This window comes from Squalius cephalus, assembly GCF_949319135.1.
Source record: "Squalius cephalus genome assembly, chromosome: 8".
In the NCBI taxonomy this organism is placed as follows: Eukaryota; Metazoa; Chordata; class Actinopteri; order Cypriniformes; family Leuciscidae; genus Squalius; species Squalius cephalus.
Genome location: NC_137129.1, coordinates 12,085,754 through 12,106,668, shown reverse-complemented (window position 1 = coordinate 12,106,668; position 20,915 = coordinate 12,085,754). Strand labels below are relative to the sequence as shown.

Here is a 20,915-nt window from a genome sequence, read left to right as displayed (position 1 = left end):
TATTGTTCTTCAGCTAGTTGCCAAGGCAGCATTTCTTATTTTTGTTTATTAAGGTACTAACATTTTTAAATGTAGTCAAATCTATATAGACATTAAAAAACTAACAAAATTACAAAAAACAGCAGTGATTTTCAAACAGGTGGCCCGAGACCCAATAGAAACCCTCTGGGGACCGCAGGATGAAGCTTTGTCATAAATACCAGAAATACTGACGGATAACTTATATTTTATGAAGGGGCCTTCGAATTGTGTTGGACAGTGGTGGACATTCAAGCAAAAATGCTCAACCACGGTCCACGGAATATTTGACTTAAAATAACGTTTTATTACCATAGTGGAAGATAATAATTGTGGGCGATTTCTCCTATATCCACACGAGGGCGACAGAGATGAAATCAATAGATCTCTATGTTCGTGTCACTTGTTTTTCATGTCTGTCTTGCTATTCTGCGAGACACCTAAACCTTATGAATGTTGACTTATCATCAAGCATTACAGGGAGGTATGAAGACACTAAGCCGCATATAAGAGGTTCCTTCATAAAAGCCACTGTCTGATTTTCGGACCCAGCCATTTAAAAAGCACACACCAAAGGCTTCGAATGGATTGTTTAATTCCGTTTCCATGGAAACAGAATCTAGGCGCCGCGTAATTCGAACGTCATTTTGATTGACGGATGAAACACCGCCCAGGAGACGCGAGGACTCAAGTATTCCCACAGATGTCGGCATCGAAACGGCAACAACAAAGTTGAGAGTGAGAAGACGTTCATGGCCAACAGCGGCACCTGAAGACGCTTCTCCGCTTGAAAACCTCGTCATGGATGTGCTGAAATCTGCCAGAAGGGCTTTTATTCGGAGTCCCAGCCTGACCAAACAGTCCTGGAGCTCAGGCAAACACCAAAGTGAGTATTCGTGACAAACAGCGAGACTTTTTGTTTACGCGCGTCACTTGTGTTGTCCATCCGTTAGCATCTGAACTTGATTTGTCAATAGTGTGTTTAGTAATGCATTCAAAAGATGCAGTTTGCCTAGTAGTTGTGAATCTTTATTTGTGGGTAAAATGTTTGTGTTTTTTTTATTTTTTTAATATTCTGTGCAAATTTGTTTAATGAACGACACAGACACATTTTTACAGCTGTCGACGAGATTCACAATTTTCATTCGAAACTAGAAGTTTTGGGGTTTATTAAAATGGTTGACCTTGTCTCAAAACCTGTTGAGCTCCCTATAACAAATACGCTGTCTAGATTTTGAGACATGGCTTTTGCCTGTCATACAATGCGATTAGCAGTTTTTCATTAGCCCTCAGAAACCCACACATTTATTTTAGCGAGCCACTTTGAAGCATACTTTGTTTTGGGGTGAATATTTGCGGGGTTGCACAATATCACCACTGTAAAACCAAAAATGTTTTGGTTAACCAAAAATGAAAATTGTGCCATCATTTACTCACCCTCATGTTGTTCCAACCCTGTACGAGTTTCTTTCTTCTGTTGAACATAAAATAAGATATTTTAAAGAATGTTGTTAACCAGACAGGCACCCATTGACTTCCATAGTATTTTTATTTTTTTTCCTACTATGGGAGTCAATGGGTGCCTGTCTGGTTACTACATTCTTTAAAATATCTTCTTTTGTGTTCAACAGAAGAATAAAACTAATACATGTTTGGAACAACTTGAGGGTGAGTAAATAAATGATGACAATTTTCATTTTTGGGTGAACTTTCCCTTAATAATCCACTATGCAAAGGACATACTCTCTTAGACCAGGAGGCTGGAATGTGGATGTTCATCTCAGAGCAGCCTTCTGACACTTTGCAAAGATCCTGAGATTTTTCTACACCTCACTGACCTCCTGTTATACATAATGAAAAAGCACAGTGCAGTTGCTTTGACCTTTATAAATCTTCCAGCCAAAAAACTGAATTTTGAGTGTGTTCTTCACAGAGCGCTCCTCTGACTGTCGTTAAAGTTTAATTAGGATACATTGAAAATCATTTGTAATATTAATCTGTGTGGCTTCATTGTGTGAATAAAACGTTAATGTTAACCTTAAAAGGCAGGGTAGGCGATTTGTTCCAGAATTTTTTTTGTTATGCTGGTTGAAAGTCTCTTCACATCTAATAGCAATCAGTAAGTTAAGTGATAATCTGTGGAAGGCGTAGGACCATAAAATGTTCGTCCGATCATTGCATTTGGTCCAGTGTTCAGTTATAATGGAAATCTTTTGTAACATTTAATTGTCTTTAGTGTCACTTTTGATCAATTAATTGCATCCTTGCTAAATGAAAGTATTACTGACCCAAACTTTTGAATTGTTGTATATTTAGGTTGATATTTTTTGAGACATATAATCACTTATCAGTCACTGAACATGTTTTTAAGGGGGAAAAAAACAAGGTCATAGACTCAAAGGTCAAGTACTTAAAATACTTAAATTTGCTAAATATAATCCAAACCACTGAGCAATGGTGTGAGTAAACAGTGACTTAGTTGTGTGACTTTATAAAGCTGTGGCACTCGAAATGGCCATTTGTTTGTTGCCAAAAGTGTAGTCAGAATTGTTCCTGCAGTTAGGGAAAAATAACAGTCATTTACTTGATTTAAACAGGTGTCGCGGTTTTGATACAGTGGGTTTTTGAGGGTTAATTAACAAGTGACCTTATATGAGAAGTTGGCAACAACGGTTTTGTGAAATAAACAATGCCAAGCCAGATTTTTGTCTGCATCTGAAATCATTTTCTTTCTCTTTGGCATCCATCCTGGACTACAAGTATGTACTTGTTTGCTGGTATATCCAAGACATTCTAAAGCATGTTTGTTTCAACAAAGAAAGACTTCTTCAAAGTTGCTGTGGACAATCTCAGAACTAAGCTTTGAAAGCAGGTGTGGGCTGGCTTGGTCTTAACAAGTGCAACTTTTTTTTTTTGTCTTCCTTTAGTGGGATTAGAAAGTTTGCTGTGCATTTTCATTTCCCCTTTAATTCTGTCTTGACTCCACAAAAGCAGCTCTGTTTATTGGCTGAGAGCTGCTTATCTTCATGACCTGGAATGCAAGAAGTCTGCAAGTACACGCTTATGATTGTGTTTGGTCACAATTCAGTCACAGTGAAAGGCTCAGGCTTTGCCAGAATGGTAAAAGTTTCCAACATCAGCAAGTTACCAGTGTTTATAGGTTGTTCTCTCAACGGCTGAGTGATGGAGAATAAGTCGCATTTGTGCGTTTAACATTCTTTTGTTGATCTTCTGACCTACTTTTAGCTCCAATACAGACTTCACCTCATTTCCTCCCTTTTTGTTGGAATCCAAACAAAGATCTTTTTTGTTTTTATTTGACTTTGTTGCGCTTGTACATTTTGCTAGTTGGTTTGAGTATGTTCCCTCTTTAAACAAGTGGTTTTAATCTTGTGGGTCACAACCTAAAAATGGGTCTCACAGATAGGGTTGAGGTTAGAAGTCAATGACAAAGAGTGTTCGTGCTAAAGAAAAGGAAAAATCTAGTTTGAAGCATGTCACGTCAATGTGTACATTTTTTTAAATTGAGATTTATACATCATCTGAAAGCTGATTATATAAGCTTTCCATTGATGTATGGTTTGTTAGGATAGGACAATATTTGGCCGAAATACAACTATTGAATATCTGGAATCTGAGGGTGCAAAAAAATCGAAACATTGAGAAAATCAATCAATTTCTGTTCGCGATTGTGCTGCATTCACTCACAAAAATAAATGTTTATATATTTACAGTAGGAATTTTTTTAAATATCTTCATGGAATATGATCTTTACTTGATATCCTAATGATTTTTGGCATAAATGAAAAATCGATAATTTTGACCCATACAATGTATTGTTGGCTATTGCCACAAATATACCCATGCGACTTAGGACTGGTTTTGTGATCCAGGGTCACAAATGCAGATGATCAAATGAAAGTAGCCATACAATTATATTCACAGTTAGGATAGCAAAATGAATGGTCTTATCAACTTTTAAAGGGTAGATTTCAGAATGATTCACCTTGTTATAGTTTATAATTACTTTCCTTCCTCTTGAACTTCTCATTCAGTTATCTCCTATGATCATTTCTCATCAGAGTGATCAAAAATGTCCTTCCTGCTGCTCCAAAGTCATGTGCCTCTACAGAGAAAGTGCACAGCTTGCAGCAAACATCGCTGCATTGTAATGGAGAAACCCATCTATAAGAAGTTTTTATGGTGTTTTATAGTGGTGAGATTTATCGCCCCCTTGCCTCTGGATCTTTGGTGTTCGTCGGTGCCCTGCACATACTAAAAAGGGAGGCAGAGCGTGAGGGAGACGTCCAGCAGCTGTTGAGGCTTTTCCAGGCAGTCCATTTGATAAAAGCATTAGATATTAACCTTTCATGTTTCATGAGGAGTCGTGTGGACGTAGAAGCATGAGTTCAGACTTGTTATTAGGGAGCCTTAATTTTTAAATGTGCTTTTTTTAATTTATTTAGTTTTTTCACAAAGCCATCATTATCCCATCGAAGTTTGATATGGTCAGTTTAGTTGTTTGCAATTCACACTAGAAGAATAAATATGATAAATCTCAATGTTCTCATTAACATGTTCCTATCACTTGGGTCATCTACTTTTATCTCCATTTGTCTCTTTAAGCAAGAATGATATCCTGTTTCTTAAGAGTGCTGTTTATTTGTCCATTTTGAAAAATAAGCAAAGGACATTCTTTCCTCTCTATCTGACCGAGATTGAAATAACTCCTAACCTTACCATGACTTCTAGTCAGAAAAAAAAAACTCCCCACAATTTTGCACCGTAATCATATCTGGCCTAAAAAGCCAGTTCAGTTTTTGGAGCTTGGAGACAACCAGTGGTTTGGGTCGCTCCACCCTTGGATGTTTCTCCAGGAACATGGTTAAGACAAAGTAGTGTTTCCCCCCTGTGATTAAGGGCTCTTGGGTGTGTCACTAATCAGTATGTCACTAGGGCTGTATTATTACGCCCTTTTCCATTTCTCCATGTCTATGAATTACCCTGGTTTTTATGCTGGGGTTGTAGGGCATCATCAATAATTTCAGCATGATATGTTATTTCAGGAGCTGTGGGCAAAGTAATGATATAGATAGATTCTGTTGTGTCTTTAAATCATTTGTCAGCCTTTCAGTTTCTTTGTAATGGTCCGATCATCTTTGGTATGGCTGGTTTTGTTTATAAGTGAAGCTTTAAATTTTGCCCTTGTCATGACATTCTTCAGTCATCTTTGTTTTCTGTTAGCTGTACGCAAGAATTAACAATAACTTTCTGAGACTATGATTCACTGTTTCCTGTGATTGTGATTCCTGTAAATATATGTATGATTCGTTGAATGGGTCATACGCCTGCTTAATGGTTAAGCGTTTATGAGATCTAGTGGCTTGTTCAGACCGAAGTAAATGAGATACAGGGCTTGCCTTTTCCTTACTTCAATATAAATATAATGCTATTTAATATGTTTTACATATAACATATAGGTGGATTATACAATTTATTAGGAACATATAGAAAAATAACAGCATAAGGTGGAACTTTGTGGGACTTGAATACCTATGTTGAACAAATCTGACTAAATAAAAAATGTCTTGTCTGTTTTGGTTTGGTGCCTTTGTGTTGTAATTCCTATAATTTATCTATGGGGATTTTCTGAATTTTAAATGTTATAGCTCCACTGCCAAAAGCGATCAGGTGAGTCACAGGTAGTGTTACTAGAGCCAAACATGTGAGTTCTTTCAATAGAAATAATGAGCGTTTATTTGTGTGCATCTGCGTTAATGGATAGCCGAAACAGCTTAATGTGTGTTGTAATCATATTAGGAATTTATGCAGATTGTGATTGTGAAGGCAGGAGTGTTGGAGTTTCACAGGTGCTGTAATCACATTTACATTTTATATATTAACATTTTTTTCTTCTTGGCATCAACTAACTGAGTATACAAAACACAAGCTTGAAAGCAAAGAACCAATGCTGCAATTGCAAAATTACAATTTATTGTCTGAAAATACCACTACTAAACTAATACAATACATAAGCATTTATATTAGTCAACCTAACTCAATTGTTTTATTCCAGAAGTGTTCATTAGGGGTTCAAGCTGCGCTCTGTGCAGGCCTTGTAAAGTTCTTCCACATTGTTTTTAGTTAAGATGAGCTGAGAAAAGACACTATTCCAAAAACACCGGTTCAAGAAAGACACGTTTCATTTCTTGAACTTTTAATTTCTTTAGAGCTGCCAGGCCTTAGATTGTCTTTGTCTGTTTTCAGTCAGCCCTGGGAATAAAGTTGTACAGAGGCATCCAAAATATTTTTTTTGGCCTGGAATATTTGAGTGTCTTGAGCAAAGGTTGATTCCAACAAATATTTACTCATGCACTGTTTTTTCTTCTTTAATATTTCATAACTGTTCATGATCTCTGCAGCGCAAGTCTCTTGTGTGCACTTTGGTTGAAGTTGTTTACTGTTTATCTGTGCTGACTTGGTTTAACCCACATGTGTAAATGTTTTTGTAGCTATTCAGCGTTGCCTCTAACTCTTCACTCTGTTTGTATTTTTTCTTCTTCATGCAGAGCTCCCTGAGAATTGGACTGACACAAGAGAGACTCTTCTTGAGGGAATGACCTTTAACCTTCGTCATCTGGGGATGACTTTGGTGGACCAACCCAAAGGCGAGGAGCTCTCAGCTGCTGCTGTCAAGAGGATTGTTGCCACGGTGAGTTCATTTGTCATAGCTTGAATATGAAGATATTAGAATATCTAAAGACCATAATATCATTGTGACAGCCTAGCAACCACATAACAACACCCTGGCAATCACCCGGAATACCCTAGCAACTGCATAACACATTAAAGACACTCAGAAAATGTTAGTAACTGCATAGCAACGCCCTGGCTCATAGCCTATAAACCACATAGCAACTCCCTGGAAATCACCCAGAATACCCTAGCAACTGCATAACAACAAACTAAAACACTTAACACCTTAGAAACCACATAGTAATCATATAGAACCGCCTAGAATCAAGTTCTGCACAGACAAGTAAATTGCGTAGATCACGGACAAGCAGCAATATTAAAAATGTTTTCATATTCATTTGTTAGGCCAAAGCCAGTGGGAAGAAACTGCCTAAAGTGGCCCTGAAAGTGTCTCCTCAGGGAATCATCTTGTGCGATATTGTGTCTAACCAGCTGATCGAGAACATTTCCATATACAGGTGACCTCCACACACCTCAGCTCAACTACTTCTCTCACGTTCAACTGCCTGTTAAACATTCACTTGTGCCACTGAACCACATTAGAGTATGAAAGAAGTTGTTTCTGCACGCTTCCTCTTCTCAGAAGTGAGTGTGTCTGACCTACAGTGGAGATGATTTATCCTGCCATCCAGTGTTTTACCATACACACACACACACTCACCTCCGAGTTTCTCACTAGAGACATGTGAAATACAGCATACAGCAGGAAACCAGCAGTAGTTCCCATAAATCTCATCTTCGCAGTTCAGTGTGCTTTTGCTGAGCCTACTTTACACACACACGGACACACGCGCACAATCTTTTCAATTCAATTCGAAAGGCTTTATTGCTGATTTAGTGCTCAATTATTAAATGGTGCTCAATTATTAATGGTTCTTATTATTATCAATGTTGAAAACTTTTTACTGCTAAGTATTTTTTTGGAAACTTTTGAATGTTAGTTTCATGGTTTCCACAAAAATATTAATCAACAAAAATGTTTTCAACATTGATAATAATAAGAAATGTTTCTTGAGCACCAAATCAGCATATTAGAATGATTTATTAAGTATCATGTTACACTGAAGACTGGAGTAATGATGCTGAAAATTCAGCTTTGCCATCCCAGGAATAAATTTCATTATAAAAATATTAAAATTGGAATAAATTGTTTTAAATGAGTAATATTTCATATTATTGTTGTTTTGACTGTATTTTTTCATCAAATATTAGACCCCCCCAAAAAAAACAGTCTTCGAAGTTCCAACGCAGTCTGCGTCTGCTCCATATCTATATGCCTGCAACTCATCATCATTTTGTATTTACTCAAACCTCACTGCAAGTCCTTAACGCTGGTCTGTTTTGTGACCCTTTCTCCCAGGATATCATACTGCACAGCTGACAAGATGCATGACAAAGTGTTTGCTTTCATCTCCCAGAACCAACAGAATGAGACGCTGGAGTGCCACGCGTTCCTCTGTGCCAAACGGAAAGTGGTGAGTGTTTGTTGCTTTCCTTATGAAAGCTGTGAATCTTTCCATCAACACAAAGACTTCTGACTGGAACAAAAGGAGTCAAACTAAGCATGAAGAAGGAGGACAGTTTTTCAGAATGGCTGACTAGATCACTTTCTCTCTGTGCTATGCTGAGAAGAACAGCATGTCCTTCCAACAATGATCCAAAAACATGTTAACATGCCTGTTGAGATGGTGAGGTTTAGATGCAAAAGCTTTTCCTACATGGGTAACATTTGAAGGCACTGCATGTGAAGGCTGTTCAGAAAGCTGGGAGATTTCAGAGATGCACTGATTGTTTTTATTCTTCAGAGAAAGTATTCTTCCAGAATGCACTGCGACACGCTTGGTAAAACAGTTCTTCCAAGACTACATACAATTCGAGAAAAGTGATAACTATAAATCTTTCATTCAATACTGAAAAATAATTAATAAAAAAATAATTATTGACTGTTTTACCCAGTATTTGTTTGTATTCCAACAAAATAAAAGCTTGACGATTTGAATGGTCTTCCTCAACATCCCATAATATTCCCACCTGACGTAGGTAAATATTTTTAATTGGAAACATTTTATCTGATTCCCTGGAATCTTCCCACGCCTACTGACCGTGACTAAAGAAAGAGGCATTATTCACAAGTTGTTTTCTCGCAACATTTTCAGATTATAACATGAAACATTAGAGAGAGAGACAAACAAGAGATAAAAGGGGCAATATATTCTTCTACAAGTCTTCTACCAAGAGTGTGATGGAAGAAAGGGGCCTGTGATCTGTAGTTATCTGAAGTATTGCATTGGAGTGCCTCAGATAACTTACAACATCTCCATACTTAACAAAATCTAACCCTTATATGTATGCCATAACCTCCGTTGGGCAGCGACCGGCTTGAAACCTTCAGTTCGCCCCCTTACATTCTTAAACAGTTAACACTCTCTAGAAGCATCATATATTGAGTAACAATAAGTTATAGTTTCTGTTTTCAATACATGCAATAAAAATATTGATGTACAGACACATACACATCATGTATGTCAAAAACAAAACCTATCTTTCCTGATTAAAAGTTATGTAAGAAAAACTCCTGTAGATGAACAAAATGAATCCTGTTAGCAATGGTATTGATTGAATTCACATAGGAAAATAATATTCTCTTACACTGATCTAAAACTCCCTTCAGTTTGCAAATCACTGATCACTAACATTGAAACACCTTGCTTATATGTTGGATCTGTCCATTGTTCTCTCCGATGTATATATTATGTCTGTCTGATTGAGTCACTGTTGTCCTGTTGTGTTCCCTCAGGCCCAGGCGGTCACGCTCACGGTGGCTCAGGCCTTCAGAGTGGCCTTCGAGTTCTGGGAGGTTGCCAAAGAAGGTACAGAGTTTCATATCTCTCCTCAAAACAATATGGAACTCATGTATAACTGCAGAGAATCATACGCCACAAGTGGAAAATAATTTGTCACTTCATGTTTTGAAGGATTTGCAGATTTGGCACTCTTGATAGGGTCTTCAAGGGCATTGATGCTGTTGTGATTGATAATGGCAGTCAGAACATTGATCTGTTGCCTTTTCTTGTTGTAGAAAAGATGGATGCACACAAAATGATGTACTTTTTTTTGTATTTGGAAAACAGGAGCCAGTTAATGCATCACCTTCCAAAAAAATCCTTGCATATTTTGTACTTGTCACACAATCTTAGAAACTTTGTTTAGTAAGAATGCAAATAACTTGGAACCCAGTGCTCAGTAAAAGCACCAAGAAAAGTAATTTATTTGTTTGAGTTTATATGAACTTATTTTGTTTGTTATAGCAGTATTATTCATGATGTTCTGTTGCTCTGCTTTCAGAGAGAGAGCATGGTGTGAAATGGGATTCAGCTGGAGAAACGTCCCACAGTTCACAGTCAGAGGGATCGGTCAGCCTGACCAGCCTGAAAGGAGGAGGTACTGACTCCTTAAACTCTCTTTGCCTCCTTTTGTGAGAAACTATCCCTTTTACACTTCAACATTGATGGTCTGTTTTGTTTGTTTTAGCTGTAGCTGCAGAGAACCTGTTGGACATCGAGGTTTACTCATCTGCTGTGGAAAATGTGGACAACCCCACCGAACCTAACAACAACAGCACCACCCAATGGGTAAGATCTTATCCACTTATGAACGTGTTTTTCTCTCACGAGTGACTGCCGACCATTATCTTTACTTGTCGTCTTAAAATCCGAATATCATTTTCTCTTCTTTTTAGGAGACTGATGATGGTCTGGAAGAGGCTTTTTCAAGGTATGAGGCACACAGAGCTGTTCTTATCTCCTCTTTCAAGCTTCTGTTTCGTCTGAATCTCCTTTCTGTCTCTCTTCAGTGAGGGACAGGAAGGACAGATCCTTGAGAAGGGAGCTGCATGTAAAAAGCATGCTGATAACCTCTCGCACATCAAAACGATCTCCAACTACAATCGCTCTGTGTTTGTTCTTAAAGATTGTTGGAACCATTTGAAATTTTCCTTTCGTTTGCTCCGCATAACTTCTTGGGCTTTGATTAATCATCCAGAGCAATTGAGCAAAGGCAGTTTTCCCATACTGAGGTCTCATGAGACAGATTGTCTCATTTTATTTGTTTATTCTCCACAGAACCAAGCTATACCAGTAGTTTGGCAGGGTATAATTGACCCTGCAAATGTGGAGTTGCCCTTCAATGATTTATTTCTGATGGCATACAGATGACAAACCTGACCTGCATATTTGTGCTTTGAGTACAAACTCTTCCATTTTCAGACAGGCTGAACATGGAATACTTGGATGTTTATTTAACAACTTATATATATATATATATATATATATATATATATATATATATATATATATATATATATATATATATATATATATAAATATAAAATGTTTTTTTTTTCATGTCTACTTTTGTCAGACTTGCAACGGTAGCAATGCATAATTAAGACTTTTTTTAAATAAGAAAATACTTATATAATACATGTTTATAATAATAATAATAATAATAATAATAATATATTATGTTTGTAGAACTGATCACATACATTTGAATTAAATAAAAGAAATGTGTATATAATGCATGTAAATAAAAATGATGATGATGATGATACTAGTTCTACTACTACTACTACTACTAATAATAATAATAATAATAATAGGGACTATGCTAATGAAATAAATGTATTTAATACATCTGTGTGTATAGTAATTTATTATAATTATTATACACATGCATTATATACATTTATTTTATTTACATAGTCCCTATTATTATGTAAATAAAATATATATATATATATATATATATATATATATATATATATATATATATATATATATATATATATATATATATATATATATATATATATAAAATATTTATTGTTATTGTATACACATGTATTATATACATTTATTTTATTGACATATTCCCTATTATGTTTGTAGAACTGGGCACATTGGGCACATTTGTACAACTGGGCACATTAAAGTAAATTTATTTAATAATGTATATAATAAATGTGCATATAATAATAATAATTATTATTATTATTATTATCAGTTTTTTATTTTTTATAATTATATAATTTATCAAAAATATTTTTTTTTACTTTAGTCAAATTTTGCTTCAGAGGAAGTTGTGTTGACAGATGGATATTAATCAGTTTAATTGAAGATGTGAGCTTCTATATTGAGTAGCATCATATTCAGGGTTGAAGCAGCTAATACTGTATTAAGCCTCTCGTGTCTTCTAAAAAATGAATGTTGAGATTAATAAAATTCAGCTAAGTTGGCTGATTAATGCATTGCCACCTTCAAATAGAATTAGGAACCGAGAAACATCCTGTAGCTCTCAAGCCCTTGATTGTTGTGCTCTCTCTTTGTTCCTAGCTGCAGTTTGGATAGCTATGAGTACTCTCCAGGTAACAAGTCCAGGTCTAGTCCTGTACCTAACGTCCACCCAAGCCATATCTGTCAGTCTGTAACATCATTCCCCTCCCCTGTTGTCTTCCAGAACCCTGTCAACTTTCACTGATCAACTCAACTAAATTAGCGTCCTGGCCTGGTACTGACCTAACAGACTGATCTAATTGTGAATTTGACGGCAGGGTTCTGCAATGATCCATATTTAAATGCAATTTGCAGGACAGATTTTATGTTTTTTAGTTTTCAGTTTGTCTTTTTCATCCTGTTTGTTTTTATCCCTGAACATTGCATTGATGTATTGCATGGCTTCTAACCTTACAAATGAGACCATACCAGTTGTTAGCATAGTAAATAACATAGTTATCAACCAAACGTGGCTTTTAATGAAACCTTAGGCACATGTGGGCAATTTCAGCATTATGGATGTGACCAAATCGGGTTTTATTTATTTTTTCCATGGTAAGGTTGACATTTGCATGGAATTGCCCATATGTTAATCAAACCTGCTGATATACTGTTAATTTGCATCACTGTAGAGTTTCAGGTTTTTTCAGTTTGCATTCTTCTGTCTTTTTCCCCATAGACTCGCTGAGTCTCGTACTAACCCCCAGGTCCTGGACATTGGGGTGATGCCTCAGGACTGGAACTCTGAGACCGAATGGGACAAGACCAATGGAAACGCACCAAACGCCGATGAGCTCTCCAGCCTATGAGCACAGATAGGTATGTGGGAGAAAGAAGGTCCGGGAAACTCGTGCAGTAATCTGCGTTCAGTTGAGATGTTGGCGCACTGGTCCTTCTCATCCCAATCATCTGGTCCATCACACCAAAGCAATAGCAGACGAGTCTATTTTTGCAACAACAAAAAAAGCCGATATCTTACCTGAGTTTACATGCTTTATTTTTTATCAATCGAATTGTATACAGAATAATGTATGTAGATACCAGAGTCAGTATTATTTTTTTCATGTTTGAAAAGAAATGTGTATCATATGACATATAACATCATGCCTATTCGGGTGCACTGTAGAGTTACTTTAAAGTCTAACTCTGTAGTTTGCTGCTTTGAAATTAATTTATCACCATAATGCTCTTCATTATAATGATGATACAGAAATCAGCGTTAAATTCACATTACAATGTCATCAACATCTTTTGAGGCCTTTAAGTCATATTTCAGTATTTACATGTGTATATTTTTTTTTATTTAATCAAGATTGTATGATTGTTACACCCCAAGGGGACATTTAATATTTCTCTAAAAAGTCTAATAAAACTGTTAATATTATGTTATAATTTATGCCGTTTAATGTTTTTCATTAGTCTTATGGGTATTTCATTATTATAATGAATATTATTATTATTATTATTATTATTTATTTATTATTTATTTTAGAATTATAAAATTATATTTGGTCCTATAAAATTACATACTTTGTTTTATTCTCCTTTTTTCCCTACCGTTTTTAGTCACCAGAAGAGGGCAGCATTGCCTTCTAAATTTCTCTGGCTTTTCATCTCCCTTTTAGTCCTTTGTGTGTTTTTATGCATTAGGTGGATTTTTCACATTTCCTATATTTGTCCCAGATGGCACAAAATGCACTCGACACATGTGGAGCACCTGCAGCAGTGTCTGTTTGAGATGCCTCTGGAGAGATGTGCCATCTTTACTTTATCGAAACACAATCAGCGTGAGAAATCCCTGTACTCCTCATGTATGACAGTTATTATGGCCTAGATAGCAATAAATTGGATAGAGGTTTTACAAAAACCTCAGACCTGTAAATCATATCCCAAGAAAGTCTTACTGAGAGCTCTCTGGGTATCAATTCGATATAGTATAGCCTATAATATTGTCATTTCTGTAAACCATAAGAAAGCTTTTCTTAAGTAGGCCTACATGTGAATTTGTTTGTCATCATGGATAGTTTGACCTATAAAAATGGAAAGATATTGGTTTTCCTGTACATTTTGCTTCCGCTTATAGAATGGAACCCAGCCGGTTTACTTGCTTACGGTTGTGTGTATTTGTTGCACACATGTGTGGAGTCAGGTGTGCATGTGGGTTGAAGCGTGTGACGCAAAGTGCTCCAGAGAACCCTTGACGCACATACACGCACTCCAACAAAAACGTGTCTAAAAAACGTGTGGGAGGCTCAGAGCTTCAAAAAGCCGGCTCGCCTCTTGTTGTTCTCCCCTCACGCATGCTGTATTCTCTCCCCTGAGGACTTTCCCTCAAACTTCATTTGCATTCACTCTCTAAAATGATGTGAAATGTTCATATATGATGCAGTTCTCTCTTTTTCTGTCTCTTGTCTATATATAGGTGAAATGCCATCGATTTTGCCAAGGTCTCTAGTTCAGAACGGATGAAGCTCACGCTTTACAACCTGTAAAAATAGATTAAACCAAAAGGGCAGAAAGTCCGGAGCACACATGCATCTGTATTCACAGGGCCGCTGGTGGGATTTTGCTTACACTAAAACACACCAAGGTTGAACAAGATGGATGGGTTTGATCACAGCGAGTCAGTTGAGAATGTGCGGCCCATTACGTTTTACTTTATTTTTTACCTTAGAAGCCATCTTTTATAATTCACTGCTCAGTTCCTCAGTGATTTCGATCTAACTGCTATCCTTTGTGTACATTTGACCCAGATGAATTGCTCTGATCTGAAAGGTTCCTGTTGAAGGTCTTTAATTTACACCGTGTGGATATTTCTTTCCGTTCATCTAGTTTTCTGAAGTGCTGTATTAGCTGGGGTGCATAGTGAATTTGTTTCAATTACCATAAAAGTTTTTTTTTTTTTTTTAAAGCAGTTAAGTGTTATTACTTCATTAGTCAGTGATGTCTTAAATACAGCCTGTCATCGGAAGAAACCGTTTGGAGGAAGTCCATAATTAAACAATCAAGATTTGATCCGACAACTTAAGGAGAACTGACTTCATACATTGGCTGCATCCAAAATCGCATACTTCCTTACTGTGTACTAGGCAAAAACAGTATGTGACTAAAGAAATAGCTTGCACATGAGTACTGTGAATTCAGACACAAGTCCCAGTTCGCCTATATTCTACGTCCTAAAAGTATGTGCTCTTTTTGTGAAGGAAAAAGTACTTTTGTACCATAATAGAGTAGACTAGCTTTGGGACATATTCTCATGTCATAAAATTGCATGGAGAACTCTCCTCATATTTTTGCATAATGATGCAATTAAAAGTTAATGGCCAAACAGATCTTCATAAAAGTTTTATTTAGTCATTTTATCAGGTTAAATGTTGATTATTCACTTAAACTTAACTGTCGGTCGCGCACATCTGCCTTGTTTGTAGTTTTTTAACAGTTTTTATTAGTTTAGTATTTATAGGCTTCTAAGGTGTGTGTGCGTGCCAATGGAAGAAATGTAAAGAACTTAAAATATTGTAAAATATAACTCTTTCTAGAAAATATAAATTCTTTGCTAAAAATACAAATGTAACAGAATATACAATTGAAATTTGAAAAATAAAACAAAAATTAGCAAATGAAAAACAGGAAAACCATTGTAAAGAAACCTAATTAGTTAAAATATATATAACTATTTCTTGCTAATATAAAAATACATTGTTCAAAAAATTAAACTTTTGAGAATTCATTTGAAAAATGTGAAAATTCATTTGAAAGAAAATAATTTTGTAAAGAAAAAAATTATAAAATAAAAAAACGTTCATAAAAAAATATAGTTTCGTGGTAATATAAAATCACTGCTAATAATACACATTTTTCTCAGTTGATAATGGAAAAAAAACTTATTTTTCAGCTCAGAAGTGACAAACTATTTACTGAAAATATGACGAATAATAAATTATATAGAGTTGCCAAATGTACAGTAATGGGTCTCTAAAGATGAAGGGGAAAAAAAAAGAATCGGACACTTAATTGAAAATACATGATCCTTTATTTTTTGTGGTTGTACATAATTAGACATTTATCTATTTTATGCCCATATAAATTGTATAATTCTGTGTAGAACAGCAGAAACATGCTAGCCCTCATGAAGCATTGTTCAAGAACAACAGTTAACAGACTCGATGGATTACATAAAACATTCCTTCTGTTTTGAAATCCATGCGTTATAGTAATATGTGGAACGAATGTTCTCGTCAAGTTCATTATGCACCACTTTAACTCCAGCTGTCACGTCTACTGACTTCATCTTGCTCATTTTGGGTTCTTTAAGGCATGATCTCGCTGCTTTGCCTTCAGTAGACCTCCAGGATGCTTTACTGGAAACGCTACGTTGCCACAACACAGAACTATGTACAAGAAATGCTAATTCGAAACGCTCTTAATGTAGCATAATCTTAACCTCGACACCTTATTTTAACCTTAAGTTATCATATGTGACTGTATGCCGTGGACTGAGTGAAGTGATGAAATCTGAGCATGATTTCACATAGACTGTCAATACACAGGCCAATGCATTGATTCACAAAAGCTTAACATAAGCATAAACATACCGTATCACTTGTACCCAAGGCTGTTTGTTCATCATCATGGCAGCGCTAAATGACAGGGCCTATTTTTGTTTCTGATTTTAAACAGGGACTGAACTTTTTATGATGAACTATTTATTCTCAGTCTTCAAAGACGCTTGTGATGCTTCATATGTAAATTAGAGATTGTTCACCCAAAAATGATGAAAAAAAATATGGCTTTCATTCTTATGCGAAACACAAATATTTGAATAAGCTAAATATTATACGTGTCTTATTTCTTTATTTTGATTTTGAGGTCAAATATGACTCTGGCATGTTCTTGAATAGGTTTTATTAGATATGATGGTTATTAGGGAGAAAGTCCCCAAAATATATTGTCTGTGTTCTGCAGAAAAAAGTAAGCCATTTGAGAAAATGATGACAAGTTTCATTTTGGGGGTGAAATTTCCCTTGAAGACATTTGCTACAACTTTTGCTCCCTTCGTTTGTTTATTGAATGGATGCTTTTAATAAACTTGTAAACTTCAAAAATATACTTTATTTTATATCTGTCAGCTAGTAAATCCTGACAGGTATGATCATCTTAAACTTTCTACTCCACAATGAGAGAAAAATATCAAGCTATTTTTAGCTGGTTATTGAATATATTTGGTTCTTAAAGGGATAGTTCACCCAAAAATGAAAATTCTTTCATTAATTAACACTCTCATGCTGTTTCAAACCCATATAACATTCTTTCTTGTGCAGAAAAACAACAACAACAACAAAAAGAAAGAAAAGAGAAATCTAGCAGAATATCCAAGCTGCTCGTTTCCATAGTCTTTGGTCCCCATCCACTTTAATTATATTGAAAAGGCAGTTTGGACATTCTGATGAATACTTATTTTTATGTTTGACGAATATGAGTTTGGAACTAAATAAGGGTGAGTAAATGATGGCATAATTTGAACTATCCCCTTGATGTCAAGCGTCTCCGATTAGTTGAGCTATTTGTGACACTGTTTGTGTTTTAGTCAACGTCATGAGACGAGCATCAGAAGCCCGTCCAGCTTTTCTAACTAATGACACAAGCACAGGAGCACAAAATGTGATTACATTTCCTAAATCTCTCCAACTGTGCAGCCTGCAAAAGCTCAGTGTCACTAACTGGAGAATTATTCTCTTCAATAAGTAGCAAATGAGCCGCCTCTCTTAAATCCAGACGTTTGCTCTCTTTCTATGGAGATTTCTCTTTGAAAGGACTTTGGAGGTAAAGAATAGGATAAGCTTGGATTGCGGGAGGGGAATACATTGCTCATTCTGAAATCATTTCAAACTGCTCGTGTGAAATGTGGATCCTGATCATATGACACTCTGTCATAAGAGTCGACTGCTGGCTTTCATATGTAAGCTGATTTGTAAGATTATGGCTGTGTTCAGAAGAGCATACATGTTGATTTTCTGTTCGCATGTGATTCTAATCAAAAGATGTACAGGTCATAATTCACCCCAAAATCATTTGAAATACATTTGAAATAAGAAATGAATTTTTCATGATTTCCTTCCCCCTCAAAATTGATTCTGATCCCAATTGCTTCCTGATGTATTCCGATAAAATTTTAATTTAATATAGGATTAATTCATTAATAATTAAAGGCAGTATAAAAAAAATACTACCATTATGCACACTACCATTCAAAAGTTTAGGTTGGTAAGATTTAAAAAATATATTTTTAATGAAGTCAGTTAAAACTGTACAGACAAAAATAGTTAAACTGTAATATTGTCAAATATTACAAATTAAAATAACTTTTTTTTATTTTTGAATGTATTTTAAAATGTAATATATTCCTGTGATGACAAAGCTGCATTTTTCTCCAGTCTTCAGTGTCACATGATCCTTCAGAAATCATTTAATTCCGATTTGCTGCTCAATAAAAACATTTCTTATATTATCAATGTTGAAAACATTTGTGCTGCTTAATATTTTTGTAGAAACCAAAATTCTTTGAATAGAAAGTTCAAAAGAACAGCATTTATTTGAAGATGAAATATCTTGTATCATTATAAATGTCTTTTTTTTTGTCACTTTTTTGATCAATTTAACACACCCTTGCTTAATAAAAATCTTCCTAACACTTAATATTGAACGGTAGCATTCAATTTTTTATTTATTCACACTGGGGGATAAATGTGCTTAATTTGAAAGAAACCCTTTTAAAATAGGTTAAATATTAAGATATTATACATTTCGTATTTCTTTCTTTAGATTTCGGGGTAAAATACAACCTAGATATGTTCAACACAGTGTAAACACTGCAATGAATGAAGAATTGATCTTCCATTTCCAGTGTGATGAATGAACCAGCTGTGATTTTTAACATCTCATTCTTCACTATTTGAAAAAGACATATTTTCCATAAATTGGAAAGCAAGCAGTAAGTGCAGTAAGCAGTACACTAGAATTCCCCTCTAAACACAGCCCACATCTGTTCATTGTGGCACTTGTGTCTATTTCACATGAAATTATCATTATAATCTGAATGAAAGTGCTGCCAGTTAATACAAGACACAAAACCTCAGTACGTGTCTGGACAGAAAACACGTTGCCGGTCCTCTCTGGTTTAAGCCAGTCCTCGCACCCAACCTTCTGTTCTTCTGCGTAAGCCGCTCAGACAGAATATTGATATGAGCCATTTTTCACCCAGCAGTCTGTCTGAGCTCTCTTCCCCATGGCCAAGGTTAATTAGCAGTCATTAAAGAAGAAATATACGCTTTCCTCCTCTGGCGGGAATGAAAAACGAAGGTGCGGGTGACTCGTAGACGGCTGCGGAGTGAGAGGACAGTCCGTTAGGCTGTCGCCATGGTGACAGAGATGAGGAGGTAATGGTCACCAATGCGGAATTGTTTAATTGTTCTGAGATACCTTCAGGTGGCTTTTAACACGCTTGATTAATGGTGCAGTCCATCCCAACAATGAGAGCTTCTGAATATAAATGGCGAGCCAACCTGGAGCCTCATGTCCTCAGAGTAATAGAAGTCTTAACTTTGCTTTTAAATTCTATTATGCGTTTGAAAAAATGAGATGGGTCTATTTCAATACCACTGCTCTTTGTGTACCCATATAGGTTGGTTTTAAGAATAATGGGAGGTTTTGTTCTTCAGATCAGATACTAACAGTCTAATTCACGTCCTTGAAGAATGCGTACAGTCTATAACCTCATTAAAGTCGAACTGTTGCAGTGTCATTGAATTGAACTCAGATCATGTAGAGTCCCAAATGACCAATGGCTGAGGGAATCAATGTTTTCTAGACCTCTGACCTCCATTCCCACTCTTCATTCCTGACACACGAGGACTTCTTGAGTTTGCCCGGGAGACTAGCCGATAAGGACGATATAGACCATCAGACAGATCTGGTCTTGCGTATAGTTTGCTTAAACTGTCAAAAAGAACATTTCTTATAATTCTAAATTAGAAGGAATTTAAAGTCAACATGAAACGGGACCATGTTACTTTTTTTTTAATGTGACCACTGTTGATCTTTTCAACCAAATTACTGAAGAAAAACTTTGTTACAAGGAGTTTTTTTTATGATTTTCATCTACTAGAGTGAAGAAGTGATAAAATGTGCATTGTGTTGATAATTAAATGATTAATTTTTAACTGCTGACGAAAATGACAAGAAAAATGCTGCAGAATATTACCAATTGACTAATAATGATTTTGAAGAAGACAAATCTTAGAAAAATCTAAGTCAGTAATTTCGGTGAGTGAACAAACTGAGCTGTGTCAATGAAAGGGGTAAACTGAAAGTTGGTTGGTGAGGCAATCATCTATGGAAGCTTGTTTCCGCCACAGAATAAATCATAAAAAGATAATTGCAACTTTTTATCTTACAATTCTGACTTTTTTTGCTGAATTGCGAGATATAAACTTGCAATTGCGAGAATTGTTGGATATAAACTTGCAATTGAGTTATAAAGTCAGAATTGCGGGATATACAGGTAAACTCGCACTTGCAAGAAATAAAGTCAGAATTGTGAGCTATAAATTTTTTTCCGTGTTGTGATAAAATATCTTAAATACCTTTTTTATTTTTTATTCAGTGGTGGAAACAAGCTTCCATAATCATCTGATGATCATATATGAAACGTTTGTATATTTGGTAAAAATTTTGCAATTCTCTTTGCATCCTAAAATGTCATTTATTTGGAAATTACAAGCCATTTTAAAATATTTTTTTTTTTTTTTT

The 20,915-nt window shown here is 35.6% G+C and overlaps 1 protein-coding gene across 3 annotated transcripts; it reads left to right on the top strand.

Annotated features, from left to right (window-relative positions):
• The first annotated feature begins 393 nt into the window (after positions 1–393).
• Positions 394–13,502, top strand: ldlrap1a (low density lipoprotein receptor adaptor protein 1a). 3 transcript variants are annotated; one of them, XM_079879208.1, is made up of 10 exons: positions 394–904; positions 6,588–6,730; positions 7,120–7,232; positions 8,135–8,249; positions 9,572–9,644; positions 10,120–10,215; positions 10,306–10,406; positions 10,514–10,548; positions 12,168–12,199; positions 12,787–13,502. In XM_079879208.1, the coding sequence occupies exons 1-10, from the start codon at positions 820–822 to the stop codon at positions 12,831–12,833; spliced, it is 840 nt and encodes a 279-aa protein (XP_079735334.1). In that variant the 5' UTR covers positions 394–819; the 3' UTR covers positions 12,834–13,502. The 3 variants fall into 3 exon arrangements, with proteins under 3 accessions (XP_079735334.1, XP_079735332.1, XP_079735333.1); XM_079879207.1 differs by lacking the exon at positions 12,787–13,502 and adding an exon at positions 12,292–12,377 and having other exon boundaries at positions 699–904; XM_079879206.1 differs by lacking the exon at positions 12,168–12,199 and having other exon boundaries at positions 431–904; positions 12,787–13,497.
• The last annotated feature ends 7,413 nt before the right edge of the window (positions 13,503–20,915 follow it).